Source organism: Pleurodeles waltl, chromosome 2_2 (genome assembly GCF_031143425.1).
Source record: "Pleurodeles waltl isolate 20211129_DDA chromosome 2_2, aPleWal1.hap1.20221129, whole genome shotgun sequence".
Lineage (NCBI taxonomy): Eukaryota > Metazoa > Chordata > Amphibia > Caudata > Salamandridae > Pleurodeles > Pleurodeles waltl.
In genome coordinates, this window is record NC_090439.1 from 471,735,000 (window position 1) to 471,754,089 (window position 19,090).

The 19,090-nt window shown below is 49.6% G+C and overlaps 1 protein-coding gene across 2 annotated transcripts in view; it reads left to right on the forward strand.

Annotated features, from left to right (window-relative positions):
* The window catches only part of LPIN2 (lipin 2), a 599,770-nt gene that overhangs the window by 40,627 nt on the left and 540,053 nt on the right, over positions 1-19,090 (forward strand). Inside the window, exon 1 of one of the 2 annotated variants that reach the window (XM_069219964.1) lies at positions 3,562-3,782. The exons of the other annotated variant lie outside the window; for it this stretch is intronic. Within the exon in view, the coding sequence (XP_069076065.1) occupies positions 3,684-3,782 (99 nt within the window). The 5' untranslated portion in view covers positions 3,562-3,683. Of the gene's footprint in view, positions 1-3,561; positions 3,783-19,090 lie in introns of those variants that run through there. 2 annotated transcript variants of the gene reach the window in all.

Consider the following 19,090-nt stretch of genomic DNA (forward strand, 5'->3'; position numbering starts at 1 on the left):
CGTTGGGTTTGCAATGTAGTTCAATGGGAGACCTAGAGGTCTCTTCAGCGATGCAGGCAAGGGGGGGGCTCCTCGGGGTACCCACCACCTGGGCAAGGGAGAGGGCCACCTGGGGGTCGCTCCTGCACTGGAGGTCGGATCCTTCAGGTCCTGAGGGCTGCGGGTGCAGTGTCCTAACCAGGCGTCGGGTTCTTAGAAGTAGGCAGTCGCAGTCAGGGGGAGCCTCTGGATTCCCTCTGCAGGCGTCGCTGTGGGAGCTCAGGGGGGTCAACTCTGGCTACTCACGGGCTCGCAGTCGCCGGGGAGTCCTCCCTGTAGTGTTGTTTCTCCACAAGTCGAGCCGGGGCTGTCAGGTGCAGAGTGCAAAGTCTCACGCTTCCGGCAGGAAACGTGTGTTCTTTAAAAGTTGCTTCTTTGTTGCAAAGATGCTTCTTCCTTGGAGCCGAGCCGCTGTCCTCAGGAGTTCTTGGTCCTTTTAGATGCAGGGTAGTCCTCTGAGGCTTCAGAGGTTGCTGGACACTGGAACGCGTCGCTGGAGCAGTTCTTCTGAAGTGGGGAGACGGGCTGGTAGAGCTGGGGCCAAAGCAGTGGGTTTCTCCGTCTTCTCTGCAGGTTTTTCAGGTCAGCAGTCCTTCTTCGTCTTAGGTTGCAGGAATCTATCTTGCTGTGTTCTGGGAGCCCCTAAATACTCGATTTAGGGGTGTGTTTACGTCTGGGGGGGTTAGTAGCCAATGGCTCCTAGCCCTGAGGGTGGCTACCCTCAGGGCCTCCTCCTCCTCTTTGTGCCTCCTCCCTGAGGGGAGGGGGGCACATCCCTAATCCTATTGGGGGAATCCTCCATCTGCAAGATGGAGGATTTCTAAAAGTTAGTCACCTCAGCTCAGGACACCTTAGGGGCTGTCCTGACTGGCCAGTGACTCCTCCTTGTTTTTCTCATTATCTCCTCCGGCCTTGCCGCCAAAAGTGGGGCCGTGGCTGGAGGGGGCGGGCAACTCCACTAGCTGGAGTGCCCTGGGGTGCTGTAACAAAGGGGGTGAGCCTTTGAGGCTCACCGCCAGGTGTTACAGTTCCTGCAGGGGGAGGTGAGAAGTACCGCCACCCAGTACAGGCTTTGTTACTAGCCACAGAGTGACAAAGGCACTCTCCCCATGTGGCCAGCAACATGTCTGGTGTGTGGCAGGCTGCTAAAACTAGTCAGCCCACACTGGAAGTCGGTATGGTTTCAGGGGTCATCTCTAAGATGCCCTCTGGGGTGTATTTTACAATAAAATGTACACTGGCATCAGTGTGCATTTATCGTGCTGAGAAGTTTGATACCAAACTTCACAGTTTTCAGTGTAGCCATTATGGTGCTGTGGAGTTTGTGCATGACAGACTCCCAGAGCATATACTCTTATGGCTACCCTGCACTTACAATGTCTAAGGTTTTGCTTAGACACTGTAGGGGCATAGAACTCATGCACTTGTGCCCTCACCTATGGTATAGTGCACCCTGCCTTAGGGCTGTAAGGCCTGCTAGAGGGGTGACTTATCTATACCTATAGGCAGTGTGAGGTTGGCATGGCACCCTGAGGGAGTGCCATGTCGACTTAGTCATTTTCTCCCCACCAGCACACACAAGCTGGCAAGCAGTGTGTCTGTGCTGAGTGAGGGGTCTTCAGGATGGCATAAGACATGCTGCAACCCTTAGAGACCTTCCCTGGCATCAGGGCCCTTGGTACCAGGTACAAGGGACTTACCTGGATGCCAGGGTGTGCCAATTGTGGAAACAAAGGTACAGGTTAGGGAAAGAACACTGGTGCTGGGGCCTGGTTAGCGGGCCTCAGCACACTTTCAAATCATAACTTGGCATCAGCAAAGGCAAAAAGTCGGGGGGTAACCATGCCAAGGAGGCATTTCCTTACACCCACCCTCTGCTGTCTGTATGTTTTTTTTTTTTTCCCAGCCTGCCCAAGCTCCTTTGAGTGCATTTTTTAGACAGCCTCCCACCCTCCGTTGTCTGTGTGCATTAATCTGTCTGTGTGGTTTTACCACCTGCCCTCTGTTGTCTGTGTGCCTTACCCGTCTGCCCACCGTCTGTTATCTGTTTATTTTAATTCTTTGTCTGTGTTTTTTCTTACTCTCCTTTGCCTGTCTGCTTTTTTAATCCGTTGTCTGTGTACACTTTTCCCACGTCGTCTCTGTTTTTTCCCCACACGCCCACCCTCCATTGTCTGTGTGCTTTTTTAGGGTCGAGCTCGCGCATGCGTATCGCAGCGAGACTCTTTAGTGTTCAGAAAAGGGCTCGGAGCCCTGTCAATGTCACGTCAGTGTTTTTTATTGGTTCGTGGGCTTGCCTAATAAAATCTGCTTGCTTTCGTTAGTCGAAGGCACGCATACGTCATGCCTTTTCCGGTGGCTAGCCCTCCTCGAGTGCAGCGACCAAGTACAGAAAACATGCGAGGCTCGCTGTTTTCCATCGGGCTCGTGGACTTCTTTTTCTCTAATTTACGAGCGCGATCTCGCTTGGCAGAAGTCGAGCGCTTTACATAGTTAATTGCACTTTTTCGAATTACGTATATAAATGCACTTTTGCCCGATAGGTGAAAAGTCGGGTTAGGAATTTACAACGCTATCCGCTCTAACATGAGCAAACGTGAGACCCGTTGCATTGCAAATGCTTATCTTCCTACCTGCCCACCCTTCGTTGTCTGTGTGCCTTTTTTTCCCCATCTACACTCTCCGTTGTTCCCCAATGCCCACCATTTGTTGTCTGTTGTTTTTTTTTTTGGGGGGGTGGTGGGGCATATCCAATTGCTATTCCCAACACACTTTAAAACAAGTTTTGGTCTACTGCTATGATAGCTTTTAATATCTTGAGATTTGTTTTCCATTGTAGGGGAGCTGTTCCGGAACAGCTAAGAATACTATCAAGATCGCTAAGGCAGAGTCTCCGTCTCAAGGTTTTTTATGGTTACCACTCTGAAATCGGGAACTAACTAAGCAAGATACAAAAAAAAAGTTACCTTTTAATCATTTTTGATTCTTGTTTATTCTGCAGGGTTTGATACTGTCGTCTTCTGTCCTGTAAAGCAGGCTAAGATTTGTTTTCTTGCCCTTATTTATTTTAATTGACACATTTTCTCACCTCACCCAGAAGCTCAGTCCACATACTTAAACATATCTGTATTACTTTTGATGAGTGGATTTGCTGTCGACGTCAATTATAATTGCTTCACACCTTCAGTTTCGATTTCTTGTACATAAAGTGCAAGGTCCTCAAGAGAGGACTATTTTTTGCTACTGGTTGCCTTTATTGTCTTGGTTAAAAAAAAAAAAAAAGGTGCAGAGAGAAGTTAGTGAAATGATTAACTACACGGCGGTAAACAGGCCATGTGACCGAGTTCATGGACCTGGCAGAGGTTGTTCAGGTTCCTCTTGGGCAGGGAGTGGGCTGTCATCTTCCGACTGCATCTTATTCGCGAAATTAGAGCTGATAGTGATGTGTTGTCGCTCTGACACCGCCGTTTCCTTTGCAAGGAAACCGCAAAAGACGGCAGCCACCGAAAGTTCATCTGAGAAGGGTGGTGCTTCACAAGGGTCTCTTCAGTCTTTGGTGTGTCCGCCGGTGCTGCAGTTGTGCAGCGCGCACTATAGCATGTAAACGTGCAGCGGTGTTCAGGGGTTCTGTGCTGCCCAACGAGATGTTCCATCTGGACAACGGCGATAAAGACGACGGCTTTTACGATTTTTTTAATGAAAATGCTGGAGCATCCTTCAGCCTTGGATCATCGGGTCTCCTGGTAAGAGCCCTCTTCGGAAATCTTGTGGCGTTCAGACCATTGCAAGGTCGCCTCACCTGGTTTCGTAGTGAGGTTTATTTAATATTGCAGTTATGTTATACAATGCAACACCAGTATTGTCTTGTTCCGTTTTTACTTTTAACATTTTTCTGCTAATCTATTAATCGTTCGGAGACTGTTCAGCAAGGAAAGAAATTTATGTACAAGATGCATTCTGCATTGGGTAGTAGCAGCACATTTAGGCAGTAGTTTTCAAAATGTAACTATACTGAAACAGATTAAATACGAAGATGTTGTTTTTATGAATCAAGACAGTTTGCTTGATCAAAAGGAGAGACTGAGAGGCATTTTAGGTGTACTGAACCATGCCATAGAACCATGGATCCGCTAAACAGCAAGAACCTTGACTTTAACATAACATTGCATGATACAGACTGGCGATGCATCGGATTTTACGCCACTCAATGGTCACCTTGAAAGGGTAGACGTTTTAACAGTACAGATATTTGTGCTTTATTTCAGCAATGATTCTGGATCGCCGGCTTTGGCTCGAACAAACACCACCCACGGTTTTTTAGAGTTCAATTTGACACGTTAATTTCTTTGAGCTGGGCCTTTTCACCCTTGCTTCGCTACTTGATGTTGCTCAGTGTATGAATGTGGCACATATATAGGAAGAGTACCGAAATACCTCAAGCTAGGGTTGATACAGCCGAGATAGCTTCACCTAAATACCATTTAAAATACATTGTGTCTGTGCATACTTGAATTTAGCATGCTTGTTGGACTTTCCAATACTTAATTGATGTCAGCGGCTTCACTTGGTGGTCACTGGCATTCATTTTTGGGGACCAAGGTTATTTGTAAGTTTGAGTTGTGACTGCACAGATTTGAAAGTGACTACTTGCTCACAATATACATGGCTTGGCCTTTCAGTTTACCTCTTGAACCATCTTCTTCGACAAGCTTCTTTCAGCTATTGGCTTGAGACTTTGATATTCACATATTGACTCAACCCAATGAACTATTCATTTCTTATAAAATACTATTGGCTATTTTGATGTATCCTTCCACAAATGCAGTCCTTGCGTTGAACTGGATGAGGATTTACTTTGTCCACTCTTGCTGCCTTCTTCCTCATTGTTTCACTCTAACTGTATTCTTAAGCACTTTAAACACACGGCTATTGGCTTTTTCAGTGCTTGTTCATCATGACACTCTGACACAGAGCAGAAAGACAAGGGAGAAAAGAGCGAAACAAGCCAAAAAAGAAAGCTACATAAACATTGACAAATGGAGAAAGAAGAGAGGAAAAAATAACAAAAGAGTGAGCAAAAAGGATAGGAAATATAGGGTTGTTGGAGAAAGTCATGAGGTAGAATCATTATGAGGCAGCCCTGGCAATTGAAGGTCCTGGTGGCTAGTACCAAAGTAAACAAGCATGTGCAATGCAAAAGGTCCCGCATTCGCTTGAGTTAGAGCTATTGGCGTTATAAATGCATAACTGGACTTTTCTTGCCACATAAATTGGTCAACCCTACTGCATAATTTAAACCTCTCTGCCACGTAATTCGAGTGGCCCTGCATATAACTAAAGCACTTCTGTAGGAAGTTGGCTCTGTATATACTATTTCAAAGTAAGAAATAGTGTACACAGAGTCCAAGGGTTCCCCTTAGAGGTAAGATAGTGGCAAAATTAGATAATTATAATGCTCTATTTTGTGGTAGTGTGGTCGAGCAGTAGGCTAATCAGAGGGTAGTGTTAAGCATTTGTTGTACACACACAGGCAATAAATGAGGAACACACACTCAAAGACTTACTCCAGGCCAATAGGTTTTTATATTGAAAAATATATTTTCTTAGTTTATTTTAGGAACCACAGGTTCAAGATTTACAGCAAACACTTTAAATGTAAGGTACTTCACTTAGATACTTTAGGCACTTTGAATAAAAAGCAATGTCATATACAGTCTTTGTAAAAATGGCAATAAGCTATTTTCAAAGTGGACACAGTGCAAAAATCAACAGTTCCTGGGGGAGGTAAGTAAAGGTTAGTTTAGGAGGTAGGTAAAACCCTTACAAGTCTCAGTCCTGGAGCATAGGCAGCCCACCGTTGGGGGTTCAAGGCAACCCCAAAGTTACCACACCAGGAGCTCAGGGCCGGTCAGGTGCAGAGGTCAAAGAGGTGCCCAAAACACATAGGCGCTCATAGAGAACAGGGGTGCTCCGGTTCCAGCCTGCCAGCAAGTAAGTACCTGTGTCCTCTGGGGGCAGACCAGGGGGGTTTTGTAGAGTACTGGGGGGGGACACAAGTAGGCACACAAAACACACCCTCAGCGGCTCAGGGGCGGCCGGGTGCAGTGTGCAAAGCAGGCGTCTGGTTTCAGGTAGAAAACAATGGAGGGACCCGGGGGTCACTCTAGCGGTGCAGGCAGGCACGAGGGGGGCTTCTCGGGACAGCCACCACCTGGGCTTGGCAGAGGGTCGCCTGGGGGTCACTCCTGCGCTGAAGTTCAGTTCCTTTAGGTCCTGGGGGCTGCGGGTGCAGTGTTGGTTCCAGGCGTTGGGTCCCTTGTTACAGGCAGTCGAGGTCAGGGGGAGCCTCTGGATTCTCTCTGCATGCATCAGTGTGGGGGGTTTAGAGGGGGTCGTCTCTGGCTACTCACGGGCTCGCAGTCGCCGGGGAGTCCTCCCTGTGGTGTTTGTTCTCTGGATCTCGAGCCGGGGGCGTCGGGTGCAGTGTTGAAGTCTCACGCTTCCGGCGGGAAACGGGCAGTCTTTAAAAGTTGCTGGTTTTGAGCAGGGCCGCTGCTCACTGGAGTTTCTTGGTCCTTTAGTCCAGGGCGGTCCTCTGAGGCTTCAGAGGTCGGTGGTCCATGTCGGATGCGTTGTTGGTGCAGGTTTCCGAAGTTGGAGACCGGCCGGTAGGGCTGGGCCAAAGCGGTTGTCGTCGTCCGCCTCCTCTGCAGGCTTGTAGGTCAGCAGTCCTTCTTGTTTCAGGTTGCAGGAATCTGATTTCCTGGGTTCAGGGTCTCCCCTAAATACTCAATTTAGAGGTGTGTTTAGGTCAGGGGGGCAGTAGCCAATGGCTACTGTCCTGGAGGGTGGCTACACCCTCTTTGTGCCTCCTCCCTGAGGGGAGGAGGGCACATCCCTATTTCTATTGGGGGAATCCTCCAGAATCAAGATGGAGGCTTTCTAAAGGCAGGGGTCACCTCAGCTCAGGACACCTTAGGGGCTTTCCTGACTGGTTGGTGACTCCTCCTTGTTTTTCTCATTATCTCCCCTGGACATGCCGCCAAAATTGGGGTTGTGTCCAGGGGGCAGGCATCTCCACTAGCTGGAGTGCCCTCGGGCATTGTAACTCGAAGCCTGAGCCTTTGAGGCTCACTGCTAGGTGTTACATTTCCTGCAGGGGGGAGGTGTGAAGCACCTCCACCTAGAGCAGGCTTTGTTTCTGGCCTCAGAGGGCACAAAGGCCCTCACCACAGGGGGTCAGAAACTCGTCTCTCAGCAGCAGGCAGGCACAGACCAGTCAGTCCTGCACTGAAGGATTGGGTAAAATACAGGGGGCATCTCTAAGATGCCCTCTGTGTGCTTTTTTTTAAATAAACCCAACACTGGCATCAGTATGGGTTTATTATTCTGAGAAGTTTGACACCAAACTTCCCAGTATTCAGTGTAGCCATTATGTAGCTGTAGAGTTCGTTTTTGACAAACTCCCAGACCATATACTTAATCTGGCCACACAGTACCTACAATGTCTAAGAATAGACTTAGACACTGTAGGGGCATATTGCTCATGCAGCTGTGCCCTCACCTGTGGTATAGTGCACCCTGCCTTAGGGCTTTGAGGCCTGCTAGAGGGGTGACTTACCTATGCCACAGGCAGGATTTTGTGTGCATGACATCCTGAGGGGGATGCCATGTCGACTTTGCCCTTTTCTCCCCACCAGCACACACAATCTGCAATGGCAGTGTGCATGTGTTAGGTGAGGGGTCCCTAAGGGTGGCACAACACATGCTTGCAGCCCTTAGAGACCTTCCCTGGTCACAGGGCTCTTGGTACCACTGGTATCTTTTACAAGGGACTTATCTGTGTGCCAGGGGTGTGCCAATTCGGGAAACAAGGGTACATTTTAAGTGAAAGAACACTGTGCTGGGGCCTGGTTAGCAGGGTCCAAGCACACTTCTCAGTCAAGTCAGCATCAATATCAGGCAAAAAGTGGGGGAGTTAACTGTAACAGGGAGCCATTTTCCTACAACTTCCATTCATTTATCTGCAGCAAAAAATGAAACTATTGCCATTTATTACTTTTTTAGATTATTATTTTGCCCCCTTCCCACAACCTAGTGTAGGGACTCAGATGACCTAGACAGAAAGAGCAGGTCGTGCAGTAAGTTATGGGGAAAATGTTTTGTCAAAGGAATTCCCCACAAAAAGAGTGCAGCAAATATTGTACTATCTTGACTATAATGCTCAGAACATCCCCCGGAGGGCATCACTATAAAATTGACATTTGTAAGAAATATGGTCATGTAACCATACAATCATCCCCTAGAAGGCATACCAACATGAAAACTGAATGGCAGGAAATACTGCAGTGTAACTATACATGTAGCCCCTGGATGGTGTAGTGCCTTACACATTTTTAGGTCTAGGAGGCCTTCAGCACTACTATACAAATAAGGCCCTTAAAACACAAACTACTCCTAGCTGTAAAACAAAGGTTCCAGCCATGAGAGAGCTTAAAAAGACACTAAATGGCTGGAGAGGTTACTGTTTTGGGATCTCCCCTCCTTCCCCCCAACGTAGGGTGAGACCCAGAGATGACCTACATAGAGTGCATCGTGCTGGCTGGTTTGGCAGTGGTCCCATTGTCTTGGACCACCACACGGTGAGTTATAGGCAAAACAATTTTGAAAAAGAAATGCCCCCACAAAGCATTATGGAGCGAGTTTCCAGAGTGCAGTGACTATTGTAGTATCGGCTCTCCCGCTGTGCCGGGAGAGCGGATTGTGGGAGGCTGGTTCTGTTTTTTGTGTACACCTATGGTGTGGCACCATATGCTGAGTCCAGGCAACCCTTGGTGATAGTGAATAGGTGTCCAGATAGCAAACGCTCTTTAGGGGTAGCTGAGAGACGAGCAGCTGAAAGCTTATACAGGAGGTATGTGAAGCACTTGCAATACCACTGTAGTAGGACAGTAACTCACTCATAAGAAAGAACCACACAAGTGTTTCAAAAATAAAGAATTACTTATTACAGCATTAAGTACTTGACTAGCATTGTTATAGCTCCCTTTGGAGATATCTACACACAATAGCTACACAGAATAACAAGCAGAAATAGCATAAAATATACTGGACCCTATAGAGGGGGCAAACCATATACTAATCAAGTGGAATGCGAAATAGTGAACCCAACCAAGGTAAGTGTGGTAGTTAGCTTAGGGGTAGATGAAAACACAAAATGCAAGTACGGTTAGTGTCCCCAGCGACCAGGTGCAGAGTGGTTACCCACCCAGTCATTCCATAGACTAACAAGGGAAGTAGTGTTTGGAGTTCGTGTGTTTCAGGGCCCTTCCTAGTGCACCCGAGGAAACTAGCAGTCAAGAGGAATGTTGGAGGGTGCCCCTGCCGGAGGATACCAAGAAGACAGGAGTACTTACACCAGAGGACCTGGATGCAAAGGGGAGGAAGGGCTCTTTCTGAAATCAGTGGAAGCCTCTGATTGTCCAGCTGCTGTCATGACCTGTGGACCAGGCCGGTGAAACCTGGGGACAGATTCCAGATATGGAGGACCCGAAAAGAAAGGGGACAGAGTCCAGCACCCTCAAAGGTGCCCAGGTGGCAATGCCAACCCTCCTAGAGGTGAAGTTCCTGCAAGTCTGTGGAGGAAGAAATCCAGCTGCGGGGTTCAGGAGGTGCAGAATATCCTATGAGTCACCTATGAGCTGACAGTCGCCGGATTGCAGGAGGGTCAATGACCAGCCAGGTCACCAACAAGCACAAGTAAATCCTAAGCAGGAGCTGAAGATGTATTTGGAGAGTTTTGGGGACCCACAAGGACCAGGAGACCTACCCCGGAGGGGGAGTGAGGGCGGGCCCTCAGCACGCAGGAAGGCCAGCAGAAGTCGATGGAGCCCCATGACTGACCCACAGGCGATGCACACAAGGAGTCAAAAGGTGGTGTGATAGTGTCGGGTTCGGCGCCGGAGGCACTTTACAGAGCAAAGACACTGGGACGGAAGAGGTGGGGTGGAAGCCGCCAGGAAACGTGGAAATGATGGGGTTGTAAGCCCCATAGGTGATGGCGAATGGAGATCGGCAGGAGAAGAAGAGGACAGAGGTACGAAGCAGACTGAGAACTGGAAGAGCGAATCGGAAGAAGACGGAGGGACGGCAACGTGTGGAGGAAGGCGATCGCAGGACGAAACCTCGGAGACTCTAGAAGAAGGAAAATCGGAGGAGGGCGGCTGCATGGAAGATCCATAAGATTGTGGAGGGAGAAAATCCACATTCTGGGAAGGACGTGGCCAGTGCAGGTACAGAGTTTTTCCAAGGGGAACGGGGAGGAGGGTTAAAGAGAGAAAGGGGTGGGGGGGAGAAAAGAATCGCAAAGGGTTATGACACAATTTTAAGCACCGGGAGCACATTGATACGGAAGTCGCACTCTTAGATCAAAGAAAGTAAGAAAAGCACGGGAAGGGGAGCACGTTTTCGTTACTAAGAAACCAAGGCAGCGGACAAGAAGGCAGAAACAATATCAGACCACAGAGAGAGAAAGGAATGTAGAAAATAACCCAGAGCAAGAAACAGAGAAGAAAGATGTCAGACTAGCAAGAAGATTAAGAAAAATAATTCTAAATCTACCAGGAAAGTGAGCATGGAGACAGGAGAAACAGGAGAAAGAAGAGAGAGAGCGAGAGAAAGGAAAAGAGGACAGGTAAAAAGAAGTAACAAATAGACGATAAATGTACCTTCTAAAACAGCTTCTTCTTTTCTTCTTCTCCCATAAATCCTCATCTGCTGCACTCCGAGATGCCCACCTGAAGAGAGAGATAGAAGAATAAAGCCAAGAACCCAGGAGATCTCCAGTCAATAGTTCACAGAATAACAAGATAGACCAGAAAGAAAGCAAAGTGTGAAAAGAAAGAAATAAAGAAACCTTATCAAACCCATACATTACCCCTGCAAGCCTCCATTATTACATAACCTGTTACAGGAGGCCTCAACAGCACAACAAAACAGAAGTCCCACATTGCAGGAGTTACAGGACAGTGGTTGATCTTTGAGTTGCAGAGTGATGGAGGCAGGGGCTTCTTGGCACCTGAAAATCTCCTGGAGGAAGAGTCAACAGGCCTTGGTAAGAGCAACAGTCGTGGTGCAAAGGGATTCCAGTTCAGTAGCAGGAGCAGAGGCCCACAGTCTCCCAAGTTCGGCAGAAGACAAGCAGGACTTAGAGGAGGCCACAGACCCACCACCTGTGATGCAGAGCCTTTCGATGTCTGTGGGACAGCAGACCCCACCAGCTGGTTGGTGTTGTCTTGAGGTGCCTGTGCATGCAGGGGAGTGACACCTTCGCTCCAAGGGAGAACTGGTGAAAACTGGATTATACAAGGAGGGCACCAAATGTTCCCTTCAAAGCAGTATGGTGGTGCTCAGAGGCCACCCCACCCCAGCCCTTAGACACCCGATACACAGGGGGAGCTGGTCACACCGCTCCCTTGCTGGAAATTCTTTGTTCAGCCTTCCTCTGCCTGAGCCAGGCTCACCAGCAGGAGGGCAGAACAGTGCCTGGGGTTGGCTGCCAGACCCCATAAGGCTGCACACGCAGAACTGTGGAATCCTCTAAGGAATCCCCAGAACACAGGGGATCATGCAACTAGCACTGGAATCTGTGTTGTTTCACGATTCCAACATGTTTGATACCAAGCTTGCCTAGGTTTGGAGAAGCTGTTATTTAGTTGGACCACTCGTGTTGACCAGTGTCCACTACATACCTTATGATGGCTTCCCTGCACTTACAAATCCTAGGGAATGGAGTATGGGGTTTGTAGGGATACCCTGCTCATTCAAGGGTACTCTTACACTCAGGGATATGCATCCTATCCTTGGGCTGACGGGTCTACCAGAGGGGTGACTTACAGTGTCTAAGAGCAGTGTCCAGGATATAAGGCAAGCCTTATATCTCTGGTGAAAGGGTGAATGCACCATTCTACGCAGGCTACAATTGCAGGCCATGCTGACAGATTGCATGGGCTCCCCTGGGTGGCACAATACATGCTGCAGCCCATGGGCGGCCCCTGGTGTTCCAGTGCCATGGGTACCTAAGGTACCATATACCACAGACTTACCTGAGTGTACCAGTATGCCAATAGTGGGTGTAAACAATGACCAAGCAACCGTATTGAGAAGTGAGCACAGCCACTGGGGTCTTGGTTAGCAGGATCCCAGTGATGAACTACAGTCTAAACACACAGACATCAGACAAAAAGTGGGCGTAACTGCTAGAAAGATGGTTCTTTCCTATATGGCCTCGAGGACCTCTTTGTTTATTTCTGTTGTAAATGCTCCAGTTATTATGTTTTTCAACTGCTAAACCTTTTAAGTGGTCCTCATGTAAAGCGCTCCTCTGATCAAGTTCGCGCTATATGAAACTTCAGTGCTCGTCTGATTGTTAGCACTATATGAGCCTTTTAAAAAAATGTATTACATTAAAAAGAAGCCCCCCCAGCTTGCAGCCTTTGTGTGCAAACAACACAAAGAAACAGCGACATGTCCAAAACCAGGAAGAGGAAGAAACAACATACGACCACGCAGCGTGAAGCAGTGAAGCAAAAGAAAACAAATATTTCCAATGCAATATGTTCTTTATTTGCTTGAGTTAGAGCTATTGGCATTGTGAATTCATAACTAGACTTTCCTGATGGATACAACTACCTGTGGATTCTTCACCTTATGAATTCTCCCAATGCACCAGCATTCAACGGAAATGTTTCTTCCCAGCTCTCCACGTCGACGAGGACGTCACAGTTGCCCGACTCCCACGCGACTCCATCTGACGTCATCGTGGCAATAAGAAATCCTCACCGGCGTGCTGACGTCAGTTCCCATTTGTAGGAAGTTGGCTCTGTATGTACTATTTCAAAGTAAGAAATAGCATGCACAGAGTCCAAGGGTTCCCCTTAGAGGTAAGATAGTAGCAAAAAGAGATAATTCTAATGCTCTATTTAGTGGTAGTGTGGTCTAGCAGTAGGCTTATCAGAGGATAGTGTTAAGCATTATTTGTACACACACAGGCAATAAATGAGGAACACACACTCAAAGACTTAACTCCAGGCCAATAGGTTTTTATATAGAAAAATATATTTTCTTAATTTATTCTAAGAACCACAGGTTCAAGATTTACAAACAATACTTTAAATGAAAGGTATTCCACTCTGGTATCTTAGGAACTTTGAATTATCACAATAGCATGTACAGTTTTGGCAAAAATGACAATAAGCTATTTTAAAATTGGACACAGTGCAAAATTCATCAGTTCCTGGGAGAGGTAAGTATTTGTTAGGTGCACAGGTAAGTAAAGCACTTACAGGGTTCAAAGTTGGGTCCAAGGTAGCCCACCGTTGGGGGTTGAGGGCAACCCCAAAGTTACCACACCAGCAGCTCAGGGCCGGTCAGGTGCAGAGGTCAAAGTGGTGCCCAAAACGCTTAGGCTTCAATGGAAATAGGGGTGCCCCGGTTCCAGTCTGCCAGCAGGTAAGTACCCGCGACTTCGGAGGGCAGACCAGGGGGGTTTTGTAGGGCACCGGGGGGGACGCAAGTCAGCACAGAAAGTACACCCTCCGCAGCACGGGGGCGGCCGGGTGCAGTGTGCAAACAGGTGTCTGGTTTGCAATAGGTTTCAATGGGAGACCCAGGGGTCTCTTTAGCGATGCAGGCAGGCAAGGGGAGGGGCTCCTCGGGGTAGCCACCACCGGGGCAAGTGAGAGGGCCACCTGGGGGTCGCTCCTGCACTGGAGGTCGGATCCTTCAGGTCATGGGGGCTGCGGGTGCAGTGTGTTTCCCAGGCGTCGGGTTCTTTGAAGCAGGCAGTCGTGGTCAGGGGGAGCCTCTGGATTCCCTCAGCAGGCGTCGTTGTCTGGGTTTAGGGGGGTCAACTCTGGCTACTCACGGGCTCGCAGTCACCGGGGAGTCCTCCCTGTAGTGTTGGTTTTCCGCAGGTCGAGCCGGGGGCGTCTGGTGCAGAGTGGAAAGTCTCACACTTCCGGCGGGAAACGTGTGGTCTTTAAAAGTTGCTTCTTTGTTGCACAGTTGCAGTCTTTGTGGAACAGGGCCGCTGTCCTCGGGAGTTCTTGGTCCTTTTAGATGCAGGGTAGTCCTCTGAGGCTTCAGAGGTCGCTGGACCCTGGGGGACGCGTCGCTGTTGCAGTTTTTCTTGAAGTGGAGAGACAGGCCGGTAGGGCTGGGGCCAAAGCAGTTGGTGTCTCCATCTTCTCTGCAGGGCTTCAGGTCAGCAGTCCTTCTTCGTCTTCAGGTTGCAGGAATCTATCTTGCTTGGTTCTGGGTGTCCCTAAATACTCAATTCAGGGGTGTGTTTAGGTCTGGGAGGTTAGTAGCCAATGGCTACAAGCCCGGAGGGTGGCTACACCCTCTTTGTGCCTCCTCCCTGAGGGGAGGGCAGCACATCCCTAATCCTGTTGGGGGAATCCTCCATCTGCAAGATGGAGGATTTCTAAAAGTCAGAGTCACCTCCGCTCAGGACACCTTAGGGGTTGTCCTGACTGGCCAGTGACTCCTCCTTGTTTTTCTCATTATCTCCTCCGGCCTTGCCGCCAAAAGTGGGGCCGTGGCCGGAGGGGGCGGGCAGCTCCACTAGCTGGAGTGCCCTGGGGTGCCGTAACAAAGGGGATGAGCCTTTGAGGCTCACCGCCAGGTGTTACAGTTCCAGGTGTTACAGTTCCTGTTACAGGTGAGAAGCACCTCCACCCAGTACAGGCTTTGTTACTAGCCACAGAGTGATAAAAGGCACTCTCCCCATGTGGCCAGCAACATATCTGGTTTGTGGCAGGCTGGCAAAACTACTCAGCCCACACTGGAAGTCGGATATGTTTTCAGGGGGCATCTCTAAGATGCCCTCTGGGGTGTATTTCACAATAAAATGTACACTGGCATCAGTGTGCATTTATTGTGCTGAGAAGTTTGATACCAAACTTCCCAGTTTTCAGTGTAGCCATTATGGTGCTGTGGAGTTCGTGTATGACAGACTCCCAGACCATATACTCTTATGGCTACCCTGCACTTACAATGTCTAAAGTTTTGTTTAGACACTGCAGGGGCATAGTGCTCATGCACCTATGCCCTCACCTGTGGTATAGTGCACCATGCCTTAGGGCTGTAAGGCCTGCTAGAGGGGTGACTTATCTATGCCATAGGCAGTGTGAGGTTGGCATGGCACTCTGAGGGGAGTGCCATGTCGACTTAGTCATTTTCTCCCCACCAGCACACACAAGCTGGCAAGCAGTGTGTCTGTGCTGAGTGAGGGGTCCCCAGGGTGGCATAAGACATGCTGCAGCCCTTAGAGACCTTCCCTGGCATCAGGGCCCTTGGTACCAGGGGTACTAGTTACAAGGGACTTACCTGGATGCCAGGGTGTGCCAATTGTGGAGACAAAGGTACAGTTTTAGGGAAAGAACACTGGTGTTGGGGCCTGGTTAGCAGGCCTCAGCACACTTTCAAATCATAACTTGACATCAGCAAAGGCAAAAAGTCAGGGGGGTAACCATGCCAAGGAGGCATTTCCTTACACCATTTTCCGTGCCTTCGAAGCATAACAGGTTTTTCCTAGTTCTTGGGAGTTACTGTTGTCAAAGGTGTTTAATTGTAGGTTACAATGTCTCCTCCTCGGAAATCCGGATTCAAGCCTTGACGGGAGTGCGGGGGGCGCATGTTGGTGATGGACCCACACAATGACCTGTGGTGCTTGGGTTCTGAGCACGAGGTGGAGGAGTGTGGTTCATGCCAGAGAATGAACCCGAAGACGCTCAAGGAGTGGGAGGCCAAACTCTTTTTGGCCAAGGCGAAGAAGAAGGAGAAGCATAGGAGTAATCAGAGGTCGTCTTCTGGAAAATCCTCGAGGTCGCACAAGAAACTGCATCGACATGATTCCTGGCGTCGTTCGGATAGAGGTCGGTCCCGATCAAGGTCTCCATCCAGTTGGTGTTGTGTGACGTGGGAGGTTAGTCCGACGGCAACTCCATCACCTCAGAGTCCTCAAGCTTTTCCGGCGCCTTCAGTCTTCGAGGTGGTTGGGCCTCAGGAAAGTCCCTGCTTCTCGCCTGGAGTGCAATCGGACGTTCCGGATCTGACGCCGTTGCTACAGGAGGGACAGGGGTATCCTGCCTGCCCGGCTCCAGGTGCGGATTCAGCCGCATTTTTAAATGCCATGTTCAACTCTATGGCCCCTGGTGGTGCACCGGTTGGTCCCACTGGTACTTTGGCCTTTTCAGTAGGCGCTCCGGCTCCATATAGACTGGCGCCATTTATGCCCTTTTGCCCTGCGGAGGGTGTCAGGCCGGTGCCGATACCGTTGGTGTCGCCCAGAAGACCTTCAACGCCGGTGACTTAGCCTGCGAGACCAATGGTGCCGATGACGTCGCCCCATATTCATTCGATGCTGCCAAAAAGACCCTTTCTTCATGTAGCATGGCCCTCAAATCCTCCAATGCGACCTGTGTTTTGGGCAGATACATACATGCTCTGATGGATGCTGCCAAGGCTGTGCTACCAGATCTGCCTTTGGAGATGCAGGGACTGTTGTCGGATGGTCAGGCTGCTGCTACGCAAGTTATACAGTCGGGTCTGGACACTATAGACTCTGTGGCCAGAGCGATGGGCACTTCCATTGTCACCAGAAGACATGCATGGTTGAGGTCTTCTGGGTTCTCGACGGATGTCCTGATGACCCTCTTGGACCTGCCCTTTGATGGAGACAAATTGTTTGGGGCTAAAGCTGACTCTGCATTAGAGCGCTTTAAGGAGAGTAGGGCTACTGCCAAGTCCTTGGGCCTACAGGCTTCCACTGCCACCCCATTCAGATCCTTTAGGAGGTTTAGGGGGTTCGGATGAGGAGCTTCCTTTCGTGGGAGACCCCAACCAGCAGGTCAACAACCCTCAAGTCTGCCCTATAGATCCTATAGAGGGTGGGATAGAGTTAGAACAAGAGGGGCCACCCAGCAGCATCCCGCCTCTTCTTCCTCCTCTGGGGGCATGCAGCAAGGAAAGCAGCCTTAGTTCTCCACCCATTACGTCTCATGTTTCTCCTGTAGGGGGAAGGTTATTTCATTTTCTCTGCTGGTGGGAGTTAATCACATCGGACTCCTGGGTTCTCAATATTGTGGGGAAAGGTTATGCCCTTCCTTTTTGGGAGTTTCCCACTCTCATCCCTCCCCGCCCATCGTTTTGCACAGAAGATCATCTCCTGTTGTTACAGCAGGAAGTTCTAGTCCTTTCATCAAAAGGTGCAGTGGAGTTGGTTCCAGAGCAGGAAAGGGGTCAGGGTTGTTATTCAAGATATTTCCTGATCCCCAAGAAGGATGGTCGTTTGAGGCCTATCCTGGACCTGAGGGTTTTGAATTGGTTCAATTCAAAATGCTGACTCTAGCACAGGTGCTCCTCGCGCTGAACAAAGAGGATTAAATGGTGTCTGTCGACTTGCAGGATGCTTACTTTCATATCCCTATTCTGAAGTCGCACAGGAAGTATCTCCGGTTTGTGGTGGGGTCGCAACACTACCAGTTAGAGGTCCTTCCGTTTGGTCTTACTTCCGCACCTCGAGTCTTAACGAAGGTGATGGCGGTGGTTGCAGCAAGTCTCAGGAGGAAGGGAATAGCAGTATTCCCTTACCTGGACGAGTGGTTGATCAAAGCCAAGTCTCCAGAGCTCGTGCTGCGTCACCTGCGGATGACAACACAGTTGTTGCTTGATCTGGGATTTTCGGTAACCGTGCCCAAATCTCACCTGGAGCCCTCTCAACGCCTCCTGTTCATAGGGGCAGTACTGGATACAACATTGAATAGGGCCTGTCCTCAGCGGATTCAGGACATTCAGGCCTTGATTCCAATGTTTCAAAGTGGAGCTGTCGTTCCAATCCTCAAGGTCCTTCGTCTGCTCGCTTCATGCCTTCTGTTGGTCACTCATGCACACTGACACGTGAGGGCTCTTCAGTGGTGCCTCCAATGGCAGTAGTTTCACCACAAAGGGGATCTCCAGGAGTTGATAACTATCTCCACAGACACTGCAGCGGACTTACATTGGTGGGCTGTGGTCGCAACCTTTCCCAAGGAAGGCCGTTTTCACCACCACCTCCAGTGGCCACGGTTATAACGGATGCCTCCACTCTAGGGTGGGGAGCTCATCTGGGGACCTGAAGATCAAGGGTCATTAGTCTCCAGTGGAACAGATGTTTCACATCAATCTGTTAGAATTGCTTGCGATACGTCTGGCTCTCAAGGCCTTCCTCCCCTCCCTTTGCGGTCAGTCGGTCCAAGTCCTGACGGACAACACTACCGCAATGTAGGATATAAATAAGCAGTGAGGAGTAGGGTTGTACCTTCTCTGCAGAGAGGCTCTGTGGCTCTGGTCCTGGGCTCAGGACCATCGGATTTGCTTAGTAGCAAACCATCTGGCCGGCGTTCTGAATGTGCGTGCGGACAGTCTGTCTGCATTTCTCACTGATCACGAGTGGCGGCTCCATCCAGACCTGATCCATTACATCTTCCAGATGTGGGGGTTTCCTCAGGTAGACCTATTTGCCACTCGGGAGAACGCGTACTGCCCGTCGTTCTGCAGCCTCCAGTATCCGGTGCAAGGAGCGTTGGGGGGGCGGGTTTCAGATGTCCTGGAACGGCCAGTTGCTTTAAGCGTTTCCCCCCCATACCCTTGATTCCTCGGGTTTGAGGAAGATTTGCCTAAACCGGGCCCAAGTCGTCCTAATAGCTCCAGATTGGCCGAGAAGGGTGTGGTACACAGACCTTCTCCAACTCTCACTGTACCCTCCGCTCCGTCTCCCTCACAGGGCAGACCTACTCTCGCAGTCGCAGGGGCAGGTTTTACACCCCCACCTCCAGAGACTGCACCTTCATGCCTGGAGATTGAACGGGGCAATCTCAGTTCCTTTTCTCTCCCGCCAGAAGTGGTGGACGTTATTTTATCGGCCAGGCGACACTCCAGCAAGACTATCTATGCTGACAGATGGGTGAAATTTGTTGATTGGTGTGGAGAGAAGCAAATTGATCCCTTA